General features: G+C 35.2%; 2 protein-coding genes across 2 annotated transcripts in view; both read right to left on the bottom strand.

Annotated features, from left to right (window-relative positions):
- The window catches only part of LOC124639692, a 46,859-nt gene extending 41,798 nt beyond the window's left edge, over positions 1-5,061 (bottom strand). The window contains exon 1 of the mRNA XM_047177148.1: positions 4,944-5,061. The gene's annotated coding sequence lies outside the window, so the exon portion shown is untranslated. The remainder of the gene's footprint in view (positions 1-4,943) is intronic.
- LOC124639704 (replication factor C subunit 1-like) lies at positions 4,588-10,307 on the bottom strand. Its single transcript, XM_047177159.1, has 6 exons — positions 10,200-10,307; positions 8,875-8,985; positions 7,948-8,494; positions 6,919-7,016; positions 6,122-6,250; positions 4,588-5,512 (listed from the first exon to the last, which is right to left on the bottom strand). The coding sequence occupies exons 1-6, from the start codon at positions 10,206-10,208 to the stop codon at positions 5,414-5,416; spliced, it is 993 nt and encodes a 330-aa protein (XP_047033115.1). The 5' UTR covers positions 10,209-10,307; the 3' UTR covers positions 4,588-5,413.
- Between the last annotated feature and the right edge of the window lie 8,946 nt (positions 10,308-19,253).

The raw sequence follows: 19,253 nt of genomic DNA on the forward strand, positions 1-19,253 counted from the left end.
AAAAAATCGGTAAAAAAACTTTTAAGTTAAACGGTTTTATCTTATGTGCACTGAAAACTAGAAAATAGTTTCTTACCTGTCAACCTACGTAGGTGGTCCCGGTCATATTAAACTAAAATAAAAACGTGGGGCCCATTAACTATTGCTGTAGTACTTTCTTCTAGAGGTATAATAGGTGTGGATTGCACCGACTTACTATAATCGTAACTGGAGATTTTGACAATCAATAATCAGCCGTAGCGGCTTCACCAGCGAACGCCGAGCTCATGATCTACCAAAGTATAAAGATATGCTTTGCCATAGGTAGGATTTCACAGGGGCCCCACGTTTTTATTTTAGTTTAATATGACCGGGACCACCTACGTAGGTTGACAGGTAGGTAGACCTTTCATTTGATACCCATGTTGATGGGATTTATAAAACTTAAGTTATCCGCCATTTTGTAGAGGCCGCCATCTTGGATTTTAATTTTATATAGTACATTGTATTCTACTGGTTGAGAACTTTCATTTGATACCCATGTTGATGGGATTTATAAAACCTAAGTTATCCGCCATTTTGTAGAGGCCGCCATCTTGGATTTTAATTTTATATAGTACATTGTATTCTACTGGTTGAGAACTTTCATTTGATACCCATATTGATGGGATTGATAAAACCTACGTTATCCGCCATTTTGTAGCGGCCGCCATCTTGGATTTCAATTTTTTATAGTATATTGTATTCTGCTTGTTGAGCCCTTTCATTTGATACCCATATTGATGGGATTGATAAAATCTACGTTATCCGCCATTTTGTGCCGGCGGCCATATTGGATTTACAATGTTATTGATATTACTATATTGTATTGTCATCGGAATTAAAGGTGTATACAAAATTTCAGATTAATCGGTTGACAGGAAGAGGGTGAAATTTGAATTACTAAATTTGACCCAAGAATGAATAAAACAAACGGGGTAAGCTAAATAAAACCGTTTAAAAAATGATGTTTCTATACCTGTCATCTTAATTGGTTCAGGAATTTGGATATAATTTCAAACCATTTTCCAGAACTTCTTTATGCTTTGGAATAATACGCTACATCTATCTAATCTATGTATCTCTATAATCAATTTTAGGTTTTTCTTAAATTGCAACAATAAAGCTATTCATTTATATTTTAAAAGTAGCTTCCAACCACGGTTTTACCCACGTCCCTTTGGAAATACTAGTATTATTCAAATATAAAAAATCGGTAAAAAAACTTTTAAGTTAAACGGTTTTATCTTATGTGCACTGAAAACTAGAAAATAGTTTCTTACCTGTCAACCTACGTAGGTGGTCCCGGTCATATTAAACTAAAATAAAAACGTGGGGCCCATTAACTATTGCTGTAGTACTTTCTTCTAGAGGTATAATAGGTGTGGATTGCACCGACTTACTATAATCGTAACTGGAGATTTTGACAATCAATAATCAGCCGTAGCGGCTTCACCAGCGAACGCCGAGCTCATGATCTACCAAAGTATAAAGATATGCTTTGCCATAGGTAGGATTTCACAGGGGCCCCACGTTTTTATTTTAGTTTAATATGACCGGGACCACCTACGTAGGTTGACAGGTAAGAAACTATTTTCTAGTTTTCAGTGCACATAAGATAAAACCGTTTAACTTAAAAGTTTTTTTACCGATTTTTTATTTTCTAGTTTTTAGTATTTAATGAAAATGCGTACCGAATATTCCTCATTCTATCTAATTCATTTAGTGTATCATTATTACACGGTCTCTTACCTGACAATTTATTACAATCTAATTCCTCAATACATAGCCCTTCCAGATACTTTTTTTTTTAACAACCCCAAAAATCATCACATGACCTCTCCTGCTGTGGGTCAGCAGCGGTGAGGGAGTGTCAGACTCTTGACTAGAAACCGTTTTGTTCCGTCGTAGGCCTTTTATGTACCAGGGCCGCGGTAACTCTTTCGAACAATCTCGCAGCCCAGGCAGGCCTTGGCCCTGTTGGGCCCCGCTGGAGTTACTGACAGTTTTCTACTTGTGAAGCCCTTTCATTTGATACCCGTATTGGTGGGATTGATAAAAAATTGTTATCAGCCATTTGGTAGCGGCGGCCATCTTAGATTTCAATTTTGCATAGTAAATTGTATTCTACTTGTTGAGACCTTTCATTTGATACCCATGTTGATGGGATTGATAAAACCTACGTTATCCGCCATTTTATAGCGGCCGCCATCTTGGATTTAATTTTTTATAGTATATTGTATTCTGTTTGTTGAGCCCTTTCATTTGATACCCATATTGATGGGATTGATAAAACCTACGTTATCCGCCATCTTAGATTTCAATTTTGCATAGTAAATTGTATTCTACTTGTTGAGACCTTTCATTTGATACCCATGTTGATGGGATTTATAAAACTTAAGTTATCCGCCATTTTGTAGAGGCCGCCATCTTGGATTTTAATTTTATATAGTACATTGTATTCTACTGGTTGAGAACTTTCATTTGATACCCATGTTGATGGGATTTATAAAACCTAAGTTATCCGCCATTTTGTAGAGGCCGCCATCTTGGATTTTAATTTTATATAGTACATTGTATTCTACTGGTTGAGAACTTTCATTTGATACCCATATTGATGGGATTGATAAAACCTACGTTATCCGCCATTTTGTAGCGGCCGCCATCTTGGATTTCAATTTTTTATAGTATATTGTATTCTGCTTGTTGAGCCCTTTCATTTGATACCCATATTGATGGGATTGATAAAATCTACGTTATCCGCCATTTTGTGCCGGCGGCCATATTGGATTTACAATGTTATTGATATTACTATATTGTATTGTCATCGGAATTAAAGGTGTATACAAAATTTCAGATTAATCGGTTGACAGGAAGAGGGTGAAATTTGAATTACTAAATTTGACCCAAGAATGAATAAAACAAACGGGGTAAGCTAAATAAAACCGTTTAAAAAAGAAGCCTTTGCCTGTCTCTAAGGTACCACTGATCTCTATGCCAAATTCCATCTCAACCAGTTAAGATTACGTAACGTACAAACTCATAATACAACAAAATCATTACTAGCTTCATCACTTTACTCTTATGATTAATGTTTTCCAATACGAGCGAGTTCAAATAGACTAAGATTTCAGAACAAGTGACAGTCACCTGTCAACCTGTTTTCTTCCGTCGGCCGTGTAATACGGTAAGACATCGTCTTAGAGCACTTTACTTACCGGAACCGCATGAGTATAAATCTCTAAATACAAAACAGACAGTAGGCACGATGAGAGAGTAAAAAAGTTGAGTTTCTAAATAATCCACATTTTAGATTGGCAAAAAATATTGTACATGTATTTTTTTACAAAACATTAAATATTTACTAAGATATAACACAAGAAAGATTGAAAGTGGGGGTTCGTGCCGTTACGTTTGTGTAAAAGTACTTAAAAGTGATGTAACACAAAATTCAATCGTGTTGTACTTTCGTTGTTATTTGTTTGTGAGAGAAAAGAAAAAATACGTCAAATTGGCGGCGGGCAGCATATACGAACATCTGGGGCCCGATTCTCCAAATTTTACTTAAGCGACATACGATTCACGTTCGACTCGGTTCGACTGAGATCCAATCCCGACTCGATTACGATTGAAGCGTATGTGGCATGCCGCTATTTTTTCATTGAAATAAACGTTTTTATCCTTTTCTGTCATTCAATAATGAATCATTTTGTCTGCAAATGATTTACGATTGCAATATGATTGTAGAGCAAACTATCGTATAGACCAAAATCACCAAAATAGCAGACCAATCGCAAACCAATCGAATGTCATTGGAATACGATTGGTCTTATATTAGTAGCAGAATGCCCGATATGGTTAAAACTGCTATTGCGATCATATTGCGATTCGATTTCTATTTGATTTTGACATTATTAACTTAGGAGAATCAGGCCCCTGGTATGAGCGAGCACTCCAAGGCAAGGGCGCCTCCAGTTGGTTTAGTTCTTTGGACATTGCTTCCAGATTTAGACGTGTTCATTTTCGAATATAACTACGATATATTATGGGAAAGGTTAAAGAACTTAGGTTGTTATTATACCTCTAGTTGCAAGCTAAATAGCAAGTGTTCTGAAGCTACTTAACGTCTTCCTGTATAGGAGTTATATGTGAAAGTCGTGTGCTTTCGCACTCAATGCTTGCGCCATCTATTGTTTGTGACTGGTACTAAAGTAAGTTTTTAAGATAGGACTACCAATATCGAGAAAATAATATGTAGATGCTTACCTATCTATATTGCAACATTAACATAATGAAGAGTTGTTTTTAGGGTTCCGTGCCCAAAGGGTAATATGGGACTCTATTGTTTTCGCTCCTCTGTCCGTCCGTCCGTTTGTCACCAGGCTGTATCTCATGAACCGTGATAGTTAGAGAGTTGAAATTTTCACAGATGATGTATTCTTGTTGCCGCTATGACAACAAATACTGAAAACTAAAATAAATTAAATATTTAGGGGGCACCTGCACAACAAACCTGTTTTTTATTGCTCGCGGAGGTTGTAACGTAGTTTAGCAATAAAATATTCTTGATATTTTTATGTGTTTATTTTAATGATTACAAAGGGTCTTAATATTTTATTACATAAAAAATAATTTACAAAAATGTGTTCGTCCAGGCAAGGGCTGACCAAAGAGAGAGAAGGATGGAGGTGGAAGATCTTGTGTCAAAGTATTTAATAAGTGTCAAATGTCAGATGTTTGGCGTTTGGATACACTCGCTACAGACATTCGCTCAAAATACTGGAACTTAGCTATATCTGGTTAGACTGGAAGCCAAGCCAATATAATTGGGAAATTACTAGGCAGATCGTGCCATGGTGAGTCATGGCATAATTTTTCACGAACGAAGCAGCGGGAAAAAGCTAGTTATTCATAATCATGCTTACCATTAATAAGTCTAGAAGAGATGAACTAGCACTTGATTTAGTTTCTGTTTCTAGTTCCATTTTCTTTTCCTTTATCTTTCTAGAACTTTTAGACGTCTCACAATTCTTTGATTTACTAACATCTAGTTTATTCGAATCCTTCGATTTTGATTCTATTATAACTTTGTCTGTCGGACTCTTCTTAGATTTGCTGTCAACATGTTTATCTTTTCTATCTTTGTCAGGTTTATCTTTTTTGCTGGGAGTTTTCTCTTTCTTGATTTCTTTTTCTTTTTTAATATCTTATATTTAGGCAGGCGTGTCCTGTGATCGTTCTGTGATCATAGCAAGGAACTCGTCCTCGTTAATGATTTTTATTCCTAGTTTATTTATTTATTTATTTATTTATTTATTTAGGCACACCAACAACTTATTTACAAATACTTTCACATATATAAGTTTACAATTGTAATAAGTCCTGCGTAAATATGTTAATTACAGGTGCGCACAACGTTCAAATTAAAAATAAGTTCTTGTGCTTTCGCCATTTTCGCTGGGCCCGCAGCATTGCCGGCTAGCACATGAGTAACCTAAAATCGTTTGTTTCTTAATATTAAAGATAATTTTGGATATAAGGTAATTACTTTTTAAAAGTGCTAAATATACAGGGTTACTTGTAAGTAGTACAACAAAGGACAACAAAGGAATAGAGTAGCTATGCCTCAAATTCTGAGATTAATTTTAAAGAGCATAAAAGATACAGTGAATTTTTAAATAAAAAGTTATTTACTTATAAGATTATAAATAATTTGTATTGTGAATTAATGTAAACTAATAAAAATTGTATGTTTATTATCTTTGTTTTTTTGTATATCTCTGACGTTCTTATTATTATTTAGTTGTAGTATTTTTGGCCGCACGGTTACACAATAGTTTATTAGAAATCCCGGGAAGGTCCACACAACATTTCGATGCAAGTACATAAATAACTCTACCTCATTCCGAGCTCTGATAATAACACAATAAGGAAATAACATAACGTCGCCGGAAGACGCTGGATGCAGGTCGCCTCCAACAGGTATCTGTGGAGATCTAAGGGGGAGGCCTATGTTCAGCAGTGGACGTCCTATGGCTGAGATGATGATGAAAGAAATAACTTTTTTAAATTGCTAAATACACAAAAATAATTGGTGTTTTACCTTTTTAGATACCCCACTTTTGACACAGCCTCCATACTTAGTAATTGCAGCGGCTATTTCATCCCTTAAAAACGAGTCAAGAACTCCAGTCATCAAAAACGAACAGTCCTTCAAGCAATCTGGTTTACCCTAAAAAAAAAAAAAAAACAGAACTAACATATCAAACATCACTCAGAGCTTACTATGCATTGTAAAAAAGTCGTGGTGGCCTAGTGAGCAAAGAACCAACATCTCAAGTATGAGGGCGCGGGTTCGATTCCAGGTCAGGCAAGTACCAATGCAACTTTTCTCAGTTTTCCTCAGTTCACCAATGACTGTGTTTCGGATGGCACGTTAAACTGTAGGTCCCGGCTGTCGTTGAACATCCTTCGCAGTCGTTACGGGTAGTCAAAAGCCAGTAAGTCTGACACCAGTCTAACCAAGGGGTATTGGGTTGCCCGGGTAACTGGGTTGAGAAGGTCAGATAGGCAGTCGCTTCTTGTAAAGCACTGGTACTCAGCTGAATCCGGTTAGACTGGAAGCCGACCCTAACATAGTTGGGAAAAAGGCTCGGAGGATGACATGCATTGTCAAAATCAAAGAGGATACTGTCACAAAGATACAAATAAGATTTTTATATTTTTATATAACAGCCAATCTTTTCATTTCCAAAAAAAAAATGTTATTTTATAATTATGTATAAGATTGCCTGACTGTTTATTGAATTATACTTTATATTAATTTATAGTTTCTGCAAATAATGTAAATCCGACCCTAAAATTATTGAGAAAAATAATGTTTGAGGTAAATTTTTATACCTCTGGGATCTCCTTGGCTCCCAAGTGTTTAGGTTCAGGTCTATTCCGATAGTTTTTGTACATCATTCGCCTTCTAAGACGATGTTCATCTGTTAACACTGTAATACAAAATATAAACAAATGAAAAATGTAAACAGAAAAAAAGAGATTTAGACTCGACTGCTACTGGAAAGTTAAGGGTCATGGCACATTATACCGGCACCGCAACAGCACCGCTCCACACCAGCATTTAACTTGTCATTCAATTTAGAGCATTAAGTCGTGTATAGTATAATATATTTTATAATGTCAATATGAAAAAGCCAACGGCGGGCAGTCAGCGCGCTTGCCGCTACCACACAACTCGACTCGCAGCCCGCGTGCGCTGCAAGCGAGCGGACCTTATGCGTACAGCGCGCCGACGGCATGCTCATTACGCGCCGTATCCGAGTCGGCAGAGAAACAACGTCATTGCGTCGTGCAACGTGCAAGTCCTAGGCGTATTCAATCATAACTGTCTTAAAACAATGTTGAGTTTGCGGTGACAGCAAGCTTACACCTCGCGGCCACCGAGCAAACCGTGAGCTTACACTTCGCGGCCGGCGCGCCGACCGCGAGCTTGCACCTTGCGAATAACGCGTAGTTAGCACGCTGGCAGCTAGCCGTAGTCTAAATCTCTTCTTAAAAGGCATCTAGAAAAAACAGCCAAGTGCGAGGCGGACTTGCACACGAAAGGTTCCGTACTATTATTTATTAAACGGACAAAAAAATCACGTTTGTTGTATGGAAGCCCCCAAAAATATTTAATTCTAGTTTTCAGTATTTGTTGTTAAAGCGGCAATAAAAATACATCACCTGTGAAAATTTCAGCTATCTAACTATCACGGTTCATGAGATACAGCCTGGTGACGGACGGACGGACGGACGGACAGAGGAGCGAAAGCAATAGGGTCCCGTTTTACCCTTTGGGTACGGAACCCTAAAAATGGATAAAAAAACTGCACTTCAGTGCATTCTGAAAGTAGTTAAAAATAAAATACCAGAGCTTACCAGACTTATTCATTTTCTTTCTTTTATGGCTCTCCTTCTCATCATCATTTAATACAGAAGAATCACAATCATACTCTTTAGTCTCCTGACCTGACTTAGCCTCCATAGACTTATTTAATTTCTTCTTCTTACTGCTCTGATCTTGACTAGAATCAGTCTCTAGGAACTTGGCTTTCCTTTTGCTTTTCAAATCAATCTTAGATTTTTTAATTTCATTAGAATCAATTGATGACTGATTAAGGTTACACTGAATAAACTTATCTACAAACCTTTTTGGCAATTTCTGATCTTTGTCAGCTTTCTCTACCTTTGTATGATCTTTATCATTATTTTTCTTTGATTCTGTACTTTTTGATTTCTTTAATGATAGTTTACTTTCATCTGTCTTTTTCAAGTCTTTATTAGATTCTGTATTTAAAGTAGACTTTTGTTTTTTGTCATCAGATTTTTCAGTTGATTTCTTTGAATCTTCTGTTTTGTTTCTTGAGGCAGTTGATGTTGTTGTTTTTTCAGATTTATCTCTTCGCTCTAAAACTCGCTTCTTTTTCTATTAACAAATAAGGCATTTAAAACAGGAGTAAAATGAAAAAAATAAAAAACCAGCCAAGTGCGAGTCGAAATCGCGCACGAAGGGTTTCGTACCATTATTTAGAAAATGAGCAAAAAAGTCACGTTTGTTGTGTGGCCCCCCAAAATATTTATTTTATTCCAGTTTTCAGTAATTGTTGTTATAGCGGCAACAGAAATATATCGTCTGTGAAAATTTCAACTCTCTAACTATCACGGTTCATGAGATACAGCCTGGTCGGACTGCTGGACGGACGGACGGAAGGACGGACAGAGGAGCGAAAATAATAGGGTCCCGTTTTACCCTTTGGGTACGGAACCCTAAAAACTAATTAAGAAAGATTTATTTGAAAATCTTACTTTGTTTTTAATAATTTGAACATCTGGAGATTCTGGAATGAGAGCGTCATCATCCTCAACTACAGCAGAAGGATTTGCAGGCTTCCTCGGTGAAAAATATGACCTTATATCCTGAAAACAATGCACCAACGTTAGTGCAGTTTTTCTGCATTGTGTTAACTTATCAATTTATTTTATGATCAGTGGATCGCTTACGAGCACTATGAGTAGCAAAGAAAACCAAAAAAAATTGTACACAAACGGGAAAGAAATTGTTGCTCTACTCTTAAGCCAAAAAAAAAAACAACAAAATTGAGAAAAAAAAAAACATGAATTTTGAAACAAAAGTGTCGGTCGACGTTTCAGCTAAAGTATTTTCCAGACTTTGCTAATTTTTTAAAATCAACTCATAGCTTTCAAGTAGAGCAACAATTTCTTTCCCGAAAACAATCTCATCCGAGCTACCATTTTGAAATTATAAACCATTTTCGTAAAAAAGTTTATTATTTACAGCTTTTTAGTGATACGAATAGTTGTCACTATCCATATAAGTCGAAAGTTCTCATCAATACAAAGAATATAAGCCCAAATACGAGGTATTTTACATATTCAGTTGTCGAGTTCCCTCGACCTTCTCTGGTCTCTATCATCAGATCAGCTCCAAACCTTCACTGTTGCAAAGGTCTCGTCAATACAAATAATATAAGCCCAAACACGAGGTAGTTTACATATTCAGTTGTCGAGTTCCCTCGACCCTCTCTGGTCTCCATCATCAGGTCAGCTCCAAACCTTCACTGTTGAATAGTGCTTTCAGGCATACACCTTAGTGTCAAGTTTTTACCCTATGTATGCCTACAACTTTCGAAGTTTGCCCTCGATTTCTCAGGGTTTCCACGATCAGATCCATAACCTGATGACTATGGGACCAACTGGCAGCTATTCCGCGTCGAACAAAAAAGAATCACGTAAATCGGTCTATAAACCTCGGAGTAATCGATGTACATATGTAGAAAAAAAAAAAACATACCGGCCGAATTGAGAACCTCCTCTTTTTTGGGAAGTCGGTTAAAAATCAGTTGCTCCAATAAAAATGGTCCAATTCGATAAAAAAAAAACTGAAACGACGACCAACACTTAAAAAAAAATCATGTTTTTTTTCTTCTCAATTTTAAATATTGTTCGTTGCTTTTATGTAAGTACCTATATATCTGACGCATTAAATGAGTTTGGAACCATATACATATAATGAGAATTGAACGAAATGAATTAACCAGTAATCCCATCTAAATCAATATAAAAATAATAACCAGGACTCAATACGGAAAACACGAGTACGAGTTACTAACCCTCGACATGTTGAAGTTTCACCAAACACCTTTACAACAAGTCACGTAATTATTTTTAATACTAACAATATATTTAACGAACACTTCGCCTAGGGGGGCACACTTAGTACTGTCGAATTCCCATACACGACTAGATTGTGCACTATCAAAATATATATTTACGAAATTGAACTCTATTCCAACGCAATAAGGTACTACATTGGTTGCATAATACACAGAGGCAAATCCGAGCCGAGGGGGATGGAAATAACGGAGGCCGTCTCGCTCTTGCACCTTGCCAGCATATAAAAATATTATCATCAACAGTTTTGGCTACCCAGGAAAACAATTTACCGTTTATGAGAGGTATACTGTTTCGGCTTAGTCATTTGCAAAACAACTCCCTATTATAAATTTAAATAAGAGTCAAAGTGCATTGAAAACTTTATTATTACATAGTGATAAATAGCTATACATATAGTCCCCAGGCCGGCGAACAAATATTTTTTTGATACATATACATTTAAGACTTTGTGAGTGCCTTCCTTACGATGAGTCCGACAAACTTTTCGAATGCGCAAATTGTGGTGCCGCTGCGTTTTTTAATGCTTGACTCCTGAAATTGTCGATATGACGTCACTATGGCTCTTCGTACATACACGTTTCATCTTTTGAGAATCGTTTAATAAAGTTAACTAGAGAATGGTGGTCAACTTGTCCGATAAAGATCGTGCTGCGTTTGGAGTGTCCACCATCCTGAAAATGTCGATATGACGTCACTATGACTCTTCGTACATACCTTTTTCATTTTTTGAGATTCGTTTAATAAAGTTAACTAGAGAATGGTGGTCAACTTGTCCGATAAAGATCGTGCTGCGTTTGGAGTGTCCACCATCCTGAAAATGTCGGTATGACGTCACTACGACTCTTCGTACATACCTGTTTCATTTTTTGAGATTTGTTTAATAAAGTTAACTGGAAAATTGTGGTAAGCTTGTCCGACAAAGATCATGCTGCATATGGAGTGTCCACCGTCCGGAAAATATAGATATATTTTAAGATTTGGTATAAAGTACTGACAATTGGTGTGAAGTATGTTAATAGTAAATGTTGCATTTAGAAAGTCGTTTCGAATGATATATGTATCATTACTACAGGAGGGATTTATTAACTTGAAAACACCTATCGATATCGAAAATAATCTTATATAAGCTCTAGCTTCTGAAATACTAACAATTCGCCGAAGTTTTTTTAATATGAAATGTTGCATTTAAAAACGTCTTTTGAATTATGTATAACTCATTACTAGAGATGGGATTTATTTAATTGAAAACATCTATCAATAATTATAATTTTAAATAAGCTCTAGCTTCTAAACTACTAACAATTTGTCGGAAGTATGTTAACACGAAATGTTTCATTTGGAAAGGTTTTTCAAATAATATACAATTTGTTACTAAAGAAGTAATGGATTAGCTTGACAGAACCTACCGCTAATATATTCTTAGAAAAGCTCTAGCTTTTAAAGTACTAACAATTTGTCGGAGTTATGCTAATACAACCTTGCGCTTAAAAAGATCTTTTGATTGAAATATGGCTCATAACTTCAAGTGAGATGTTATTCCTTAACACAATGTAAAGTATCAATAATATGCCTTAGGTCAGTTATGTCTTCCAAAATACTAAGAATCGGTAAGTGGTATGTTAAGACGGAATATAGCGCTTAAAAAGATCATTCGATTGACATATGGTTCATACCTAGAGGTGGGACATTATTCCCTAACACAGTAAAACCTATCGATAATACGCCTTATTTGGGCTATATCTTCTAAAATACTAAGAATTGATAAGTGGTATGTTGAGACAAAATGTTGCACTTAAAAAGACCTTTTGATTGATATATAGTTAATTAATAGATGTGGGATATTATTCCTTAACATAATATAAACTATCAACAATACGTCTTAGTCAGGCTACTTTTTCTAAAATAGTAATTAAAATTGGTAAGTAGTATGCCAATTTAATATACTTAAATAATGCACGTGAATATTTAAGTCAGAAATTGACAAAAAGAATAAACTTCTTCCAATTGTAATATTTTTTTCTCATTTTCTTGTCGAACTGACTATTTGCCTCACTACATTTGTCGGACAAGTCGATATTTGCAATAAGAATAGTGTTATCTATCATTGTTGTATTTGACCGACATGTATGTATGGGGAGACACAGTGACGTCATATCGACATGTTTCGGATGGTGGACACTCCAAACGCAGCATGATCTTTATCGGACAAGTTGACCACAATTTTCTAGTTAACTTTATTAAACAAACCTCAAAAAATGAAACGTGTATGTACGAAGAGTCGTAGTGACGTCATACCGACATTTTCAGGATGGTGGACACTCCAAACGCAGCACGATCTTTATCGGACAAGTTGACCACCATTCTCTAGTAACCTTTAATAAACGAATCTAAAAAAATGAAACGTGTATGTACGAAGAGCCATAGTGACGTCATATCGACAATTTCAGGAGTCAAGCATTAAAAAACGCGGCGTCACCAAAATTTGCGCATTCGAAAAGTTTGTCGGACTCATCGTAAGGAAGGCACTCACAAAGTCTTAAATGTATATGTAGGTATCAAAAAAAAATTTGTTCGCCGGCCTGGGGACTAATAGTTTACAGTGAGCTTCAAATAGTGCGACCTTGGGCTGAAAATCAACAATTTAAAATGTTTTGGTGAGAACTTATACAGTTACCCACCAAAATAATTTATTTGGTTTGCTGGACGTGAGTTCTACAATGTTGCCACAGACAATAACAAAGCTCCATGATTGTGTGTGTAAATAAATGGTTTTTCTTTCTTTCTAATGAGGGTTTTCGATACTTTTTCTGCCGCCAGGCGGCGCTTCGTATGCGTCAGGTCCAAACAGCTGTCAAATAGTATGGAATTGTAGGGTCCGAACTTATTGTTTATTGAAATTCTGTTATATTGGAAGTGTTATTGATTTTATTATGGACTACGGTCAGAATAAGGTTTCCGAACTAAAAATTGAGCTAAGAGAGAGGGTGCAAAAGTCACTGGTACTAAGGAAAAGGTTGTTGAAAAATTTGTTAACACAATATGATTTAGTTTTTTTTATTTTCTCAACCTCAATAGTAAAACAATAATGCAGTGCTTTAATTATAAAATAATAAAAAAAACACTAAAATCGTTCACTATTCATAGTAAAGATAAGCACTTTGACAGTTACCTGGACCTGACGACTCGGTGCTGCCACCTCGTGGACGCCATTTTAGAAAACCCTCATTGAATCACTTATGTTTTTATCTTATTTTTAACTGACTTCCCAAAAAGGAGGAGGTTCTCAATTGAAACCAGGCCAAAATAAAATAACAAATACTTTCGTAATTTGAAAACAGCTAAACAATTACGAAAAAAAAATTAAACAGAAAAAAAGATAAAAGGAAATCTTTCGTTGTCCATTTTGTCATAATTTTAATAAAAACTCCTAATTAATAATAACGCTGAGAAATTAATTCAAACTTTTTGCGTTTTTTCTATTTCAGTGATTCTGAATTTTTACATTTTATTTTTTCTTATTGGCAACCAACAATTTTATTCAAAGCGATTTGATAAACTTTATTTAATATTCCGTGAATATTTAACAGTTAAAAATATACAGTTATTTTTTTTCGTTCTGTACCGAATATTTTTTATTTGGTTCTATTTAAATATATTTAATTTTGGCTGTGTTTGGACGATTTTTTTAAACGTAACCTAATTATGTAATCCAAAATGCCCAAAAGCCGTCTAGTGTTGTTTTATGTTGCATAACAAAAATAATATATTGAATAACCAAAATAATATCTATACTAATATTATAAAGAGGAAAACTTTGTTTGTTTGTAATGAATAGGCTCAAACACTACTGAAACGTTTTTAAAAATTCGTTCACCATTCGAAAGCTTCATTATCCACGAGTAAAACCGCTTGAAACGGCTAGTATTGAATATTTTCATATTCTTCACGAGTTTTTCACTTCAGGAACTTTGTTTTCATACCCGGAATATTACCCATAGTAATGCGGAAAAAGTATACGGTAGGTATGATGATCCGAAGATTTATATTAGAAGTTTCGAGTAGTTTAAACATAAGTTATCTTATTTTGCTAAATACTCGAAAACCCGGGTTTATTGTAGGATGAAAACGCCATTATCCGATAGTGTATAAATTGTAGTTTATAATAAATGCAAAATGTATTTGGTCATTCTCCTTTAGTTTTAGGTAAACGGAAACGAATCATGTTAATTGGAACATTATTTAGATAATAACTACTAAGGTCTAATTTTAGTGCCTAATAATCAAAAAGTGATGCTGGTACACTAAATTTAGAAATTATTGGCATAGACTCAATTCAGTATAATCCATTCATGGGGGCTCAATATCTTAACACATAATTTAAAAAAAAAAAAAAAAACAAATCTAGCTAATTAAGGCATAACACCAGAAAAAACAACCATTAAATTGAAATACAGACATTAAAATCTGTGAACAAAAAAAGGCTTTTTTTGCCACGTTTTGTATCAAAGCTAAGAAATAAGGGGAACGCCCACGACGCATCTGTTCTTATCTACGGGCAAATATTTATCGTGCTATCCTATTAGGGGTGCGTACAATCTTGAAAAGATGGCAGACAAGGATTTTGTTCTTAAGCTGATATTGCATTGTCGGGAAATATGATTATATTTTTATATGATTGTCCTATATTTAACGGATTTAGGCAAGCTTTTTGCACGATTTCGCTTGTTTTAATTTTGAAGTTCTTTACCACTTGTTTGTATCTATAGTTCTTATAAGTCCTGCGGATTTGGGTTATGTGTGTTCCTTTATATATTACAAAAGTAAGTACAAACAGTCGTGGCAGTCGTTACGGGTAGTCAAAAGCCAGTAAGTCTGAAACCAGTCTAACCAAGGGGTATTGGGTTGCCCGGGTAACTGGGTTGAGGAGGTCAGATAGGCAGTCGCTTCTTGTAAAGCACTGGTACTCAACTGAATCCGGTTAGACTGGAAGCCGACCCCAACATAGTTGGGAAAAAGGCTCGGAGGATGTAAAGACAAATAACATAAAACATTATGGAATTTCGATACATATATTTCAAATCGATAAATAAGGTACGAAGTAAAGATTCTTATGAAAAGTCAGACAATATAAGTGGCATGGGTCGAAAATGTTCCATGGAAAAGAATCCGTAAAAAAAAATAATTTTGGCTCAGCCTAACAGTGTTTTGAAACATTCAAAGTATGAAACTAAAGAAATGCATTTATGACAAACGTACTTAGGTACCTGTTTACTCTCAATATTCAAAATAAACGACTTACTATAGGTATATTGCTAACACACTGAATATACGAACCATAATTTTCTTTTAAAATGAAATGAAGCAGAACAATATAATAAAAATGATTTAAAGCTACTTCCGCGCTCGCGATATTTTCCCCTCTCAATAGATTGCCTTGTAAGTTGTACCATCAATGGATATAATATCTAGCGGATAGTAGTTTTATTTCACGATTTTGGAACTAACTTCTTTATCGCGATTTTTAGTTGTGAAGTTCAGAAAAATCTTATCACATCCTTTAATAGTAGACAGCCGTGTTGCTGGTAAGTTTAATCTTCACCGTTTCTTCTTTTCAGCCATAACACTATGAAGTGGTGAAAGGGGTGCTGACCTTTTGTAATTTTAATCTAATTAACCTACTTTCAATAAACGTTTCCAACTTTGTCTTTGACTAATGTATGTATGTGATTTTCATCATCTTTTGTGGAATTGTGCAAGTCGTTTGTGTTACAGTCCAAAAACCTGTCTTACCAAGGTGTAACGGATAACTAGATTGAGGTGATTAGACAGGTAGTCGCTCCATGGAAGACGGTGGTATTCAGCTTCATCAGGTAAGACTATAAGCTTATTCCATAGTTGGGAAAAGGCTAGGCGTTTCATGATTAGATAATTTATTGTAAAAACGGAAAATGATAATGATGGTGTCCAGTGTCTCGATCCTCATGAAAAAAGCTACTTAAGTAAACCCAGGACAAGAGCAAATACAGACAGATTTCCTCAATGTAACAAGGACTAAAAATAAATAAACGAAACGATGTACTAATAAAGAAGATTATTATCTAAATAGGTCGCAACCATTGAGGCGAAATAAGGAGAAAAATATTATGTAATAAACTGCTCTTTATATCTTTCTGTCCTGAGCTTTTAATACAAGAATATAGAGTTCTCAGAAATATGTATCTCTTTCCATAAATGCTGCGAAAATTCAAACTAAACGCAATCATTTTGATATTTTCGTAAATAGAAAATTCTTTTTTTTTTTTACTTAGGTGAATATTTATATTATTATAATCGTTTATGAATGTAAAACACTGGTACTCAGCTGTTTCTGGTTAGACTGGAAGCCGACCCCAACATAGTTTGGAAAACGCTAGGGGGATAAAGATGTTAGTGGCACGTAGAACATATTATATATCGATGTGTTAGAGTAAGTTTTTTGTAAGACGTACAAAAAACTAGGAGTTAATCCATAGTGTCAACCATAAAAGTTCATATTTGAATTTGTAAATCACAACACAAAGTAACCTCGATTGCAATTGACTTTTACAGAAATCCTTAAAATAAGCATCATAAATAACACTTAATATAAAATGCTCACCATAGAATTCAATTAAAACGACTACGGATGCCTAATCCAACCTAATTGGCTGGAACAATGGCAGAACGCAAACGATGGTCAGTGCCGTCGAAAACAAAAATACCCGAAAGACGATCCCCCTTTGTGTACAAGCCGTTAGGTTGTCTGTTTGTCTGTACTTTTTGCAATCGATATCTCTGGAAGCTAGCAGCTGTGGTGACTGCTACACAACTTTTTGTTCGTGTCCTTCAAGCTGATATTTTGAAACGAATTTCTCGAGTGACGCGCTCAATGCATACGCTTGGGCCATGGAGAACTAAATGACTACTGGACGTGCCATAATAGATAATCTAAGCGCGCTAAAACGCGGGTGGGAAAACGCGCCTTCTTTGGAGCCGACAATTTTTTTTGAAAACTAAACAAATAAAACAAATATCGTTGATGATGTCGCAAAGAACCCGAACACCTCGATAGTTGACTCGTAACTGATAGTTTTAGTCATGCCCATCGTACGAATTTGATCTAGAAGAAAGCGCTTGACCTATCTGCATTATGGCATATCAGCTCGTCTTTCCTTACTCCGTGGCTTGGGGCTTTTGTTCAGTTTGCTTGTCCAAAAATTTGATATGCTATATAGAGAGGATTTTCAGCTGCGAAGGGATTTTGCGAGTGAATTTGATTTTTCCGGAGCGATTTGATTGATTTCGTTTGTCTGTTTCAGAGCTTATCTCTTTACTGTGTCAAACGAGATATTTGCGTTGATTTCATTAAGTATAATTGTGGCATCTTGGTATCCTATGTTACCTATTTTATATATGGCTAAATCTTAGGAACTTAGGAGCTTGCTTTGAAAAAAATATTTCAGAATTAAATAGAACATTTATTAAGAGAAGCTACTTATACTACTCGTTGTGCTTTCAAAACGTATCTTCAGGATGTCATTAATTCTTTCATTTCAAATTAATTCTTTAGCTGAAAACACAATAAAATATCTAAATCAAAATTACATTTTTTAACAGCTTTACATATCCTCGCCCTTAAGAAGATAAGGCACGAAAATTCAACGAGGTCGTTCTAGAAAAATATATGGCACTTAACTATCTAGCATTTTGTATTCAAATGGAATTCCACAGAGATGATAAAACGTCAGAAACAGGAGGTGTCAACTGCTCCTAAGATATTAAGCAACCATTACTGACGGTGTTCGTAGATAAAAAAATACCCATTAAAGATACTCCCTGTATTTATTCAAATTAATTGTTTTTTTATTGGCCTACGGATTATGTTTCTTTACTTTTTTAAAATTAATGTGGTAAAGATTGAGAGGGATTTCATTTAAGATGCCCATAGTTTGGTAATTATCTATACTAATATTATAAAGAGGAAAACTTTGTTTGTTTGTTTGTTTGTAAGTTGTAATGAATGGGCTCAAAAACTACTGGACCGTTTTAAAAAATTCTTTCACCATGCGAAAGCTACATTATCCACGAGTAACATAGGCTATATTTTATCCCGGTACGGGCAGTAGTTACCACGGGACGCGGGTGAAACCGTGGAAAAACGGCTAGTGTAAAATATTTGAAAACTCCATAAAACACTTAATAGGAAGAATATGTAGCACATGTAACAAGTAATGAAAACCTTTCTTAAAATTGAACCATAATTAATTTAAAAACTACTAAACTACCAGCAAGATATAAATAAAGAGCAAAATATAACCTCATTTTTCAACAGTCGGATAAAAAAATGAGTCACCATCATAAATGTAACTATAAAATCCCAACAATATTTTCCAGTGTAAAAATTTTCAACATAAAAGAAAACAGATTCCAATTTGCAGTAAAATTTCATTTCATGAAATAAAATGAAGAGTAAATAATTAATTAGAATTCTAGACTTGCAAAATGAAGCGACCCTTTTTAGCTGGGGCTGACTGTACAAATAAAATATTTAAATACTAAAATAAAGTAGAGGAATAGCCTAAATAAATAATTTAATTTTCATGAATCACCCGTTACTTTCATCGTTATTTACCTTCGTCTAGGCTAAAGCTTTTCATAGTTCCTACTAGCAGGTGGAAAATAATAAACCAGCTAGCATATTACTATGCACCTAGGTCCGGCGTAGTATAAGGAAAGTACTACCCATAGCTTCATAACACTTTTTGAATGGGAAATCATCAAATGACCCCTCCCGCTGTGGGTGCAGCACGAGGGAGTGTCAAACTCTTACGGACTGAAACCCACCATGTTCCTTCTTAAACCCTTTATGAACCAGGGTCGAGGTAACTCTTTTGAACAATCTAGCAGCCCAGCTGTCACTGGCTCTAAAAATTCTCAAAATTAGTTCTTCGTTGTAAAAGCTGTCTACTTTT

Source organism: Helicoverpa zea, chromosome 2 (genome assembly GCF_022581195.2).
Source record: "Helicoverpa zea isolate HzStark_Cry1AcR chromosome 2, ilHelZeax1.1, whole genome shotgun sequence".
In the NCBI taxonomy this organism is placed as follows: domain Eukaryota; kingdom Metazoa; phylum Arthropoda; class Insecta; order Lepidoptera; family Noctuidae; genus Helicoverpa; species Helicoverpa zea.

Excerpts from the sequence above, each read along its gene's own strand:
- LOC124639704 (XM_047177159.1), bottom strand. Across the intron at positions 6,251-6,918 it reads GAGCCAAGGAGATCCCAGAG|GGTAAACCAGATTGCTTGAA; the intron begins GTATAAAAATTT and ends TTTTTTTTTTAG. Across the intron at positions 5,513-6,121 it reads AAAGTGGGGTATCTAAAAAG|GTTACTCATGTGCTAGCCGG; the intron begins GTAAAACACCAA and ends AAACGATTTTAG.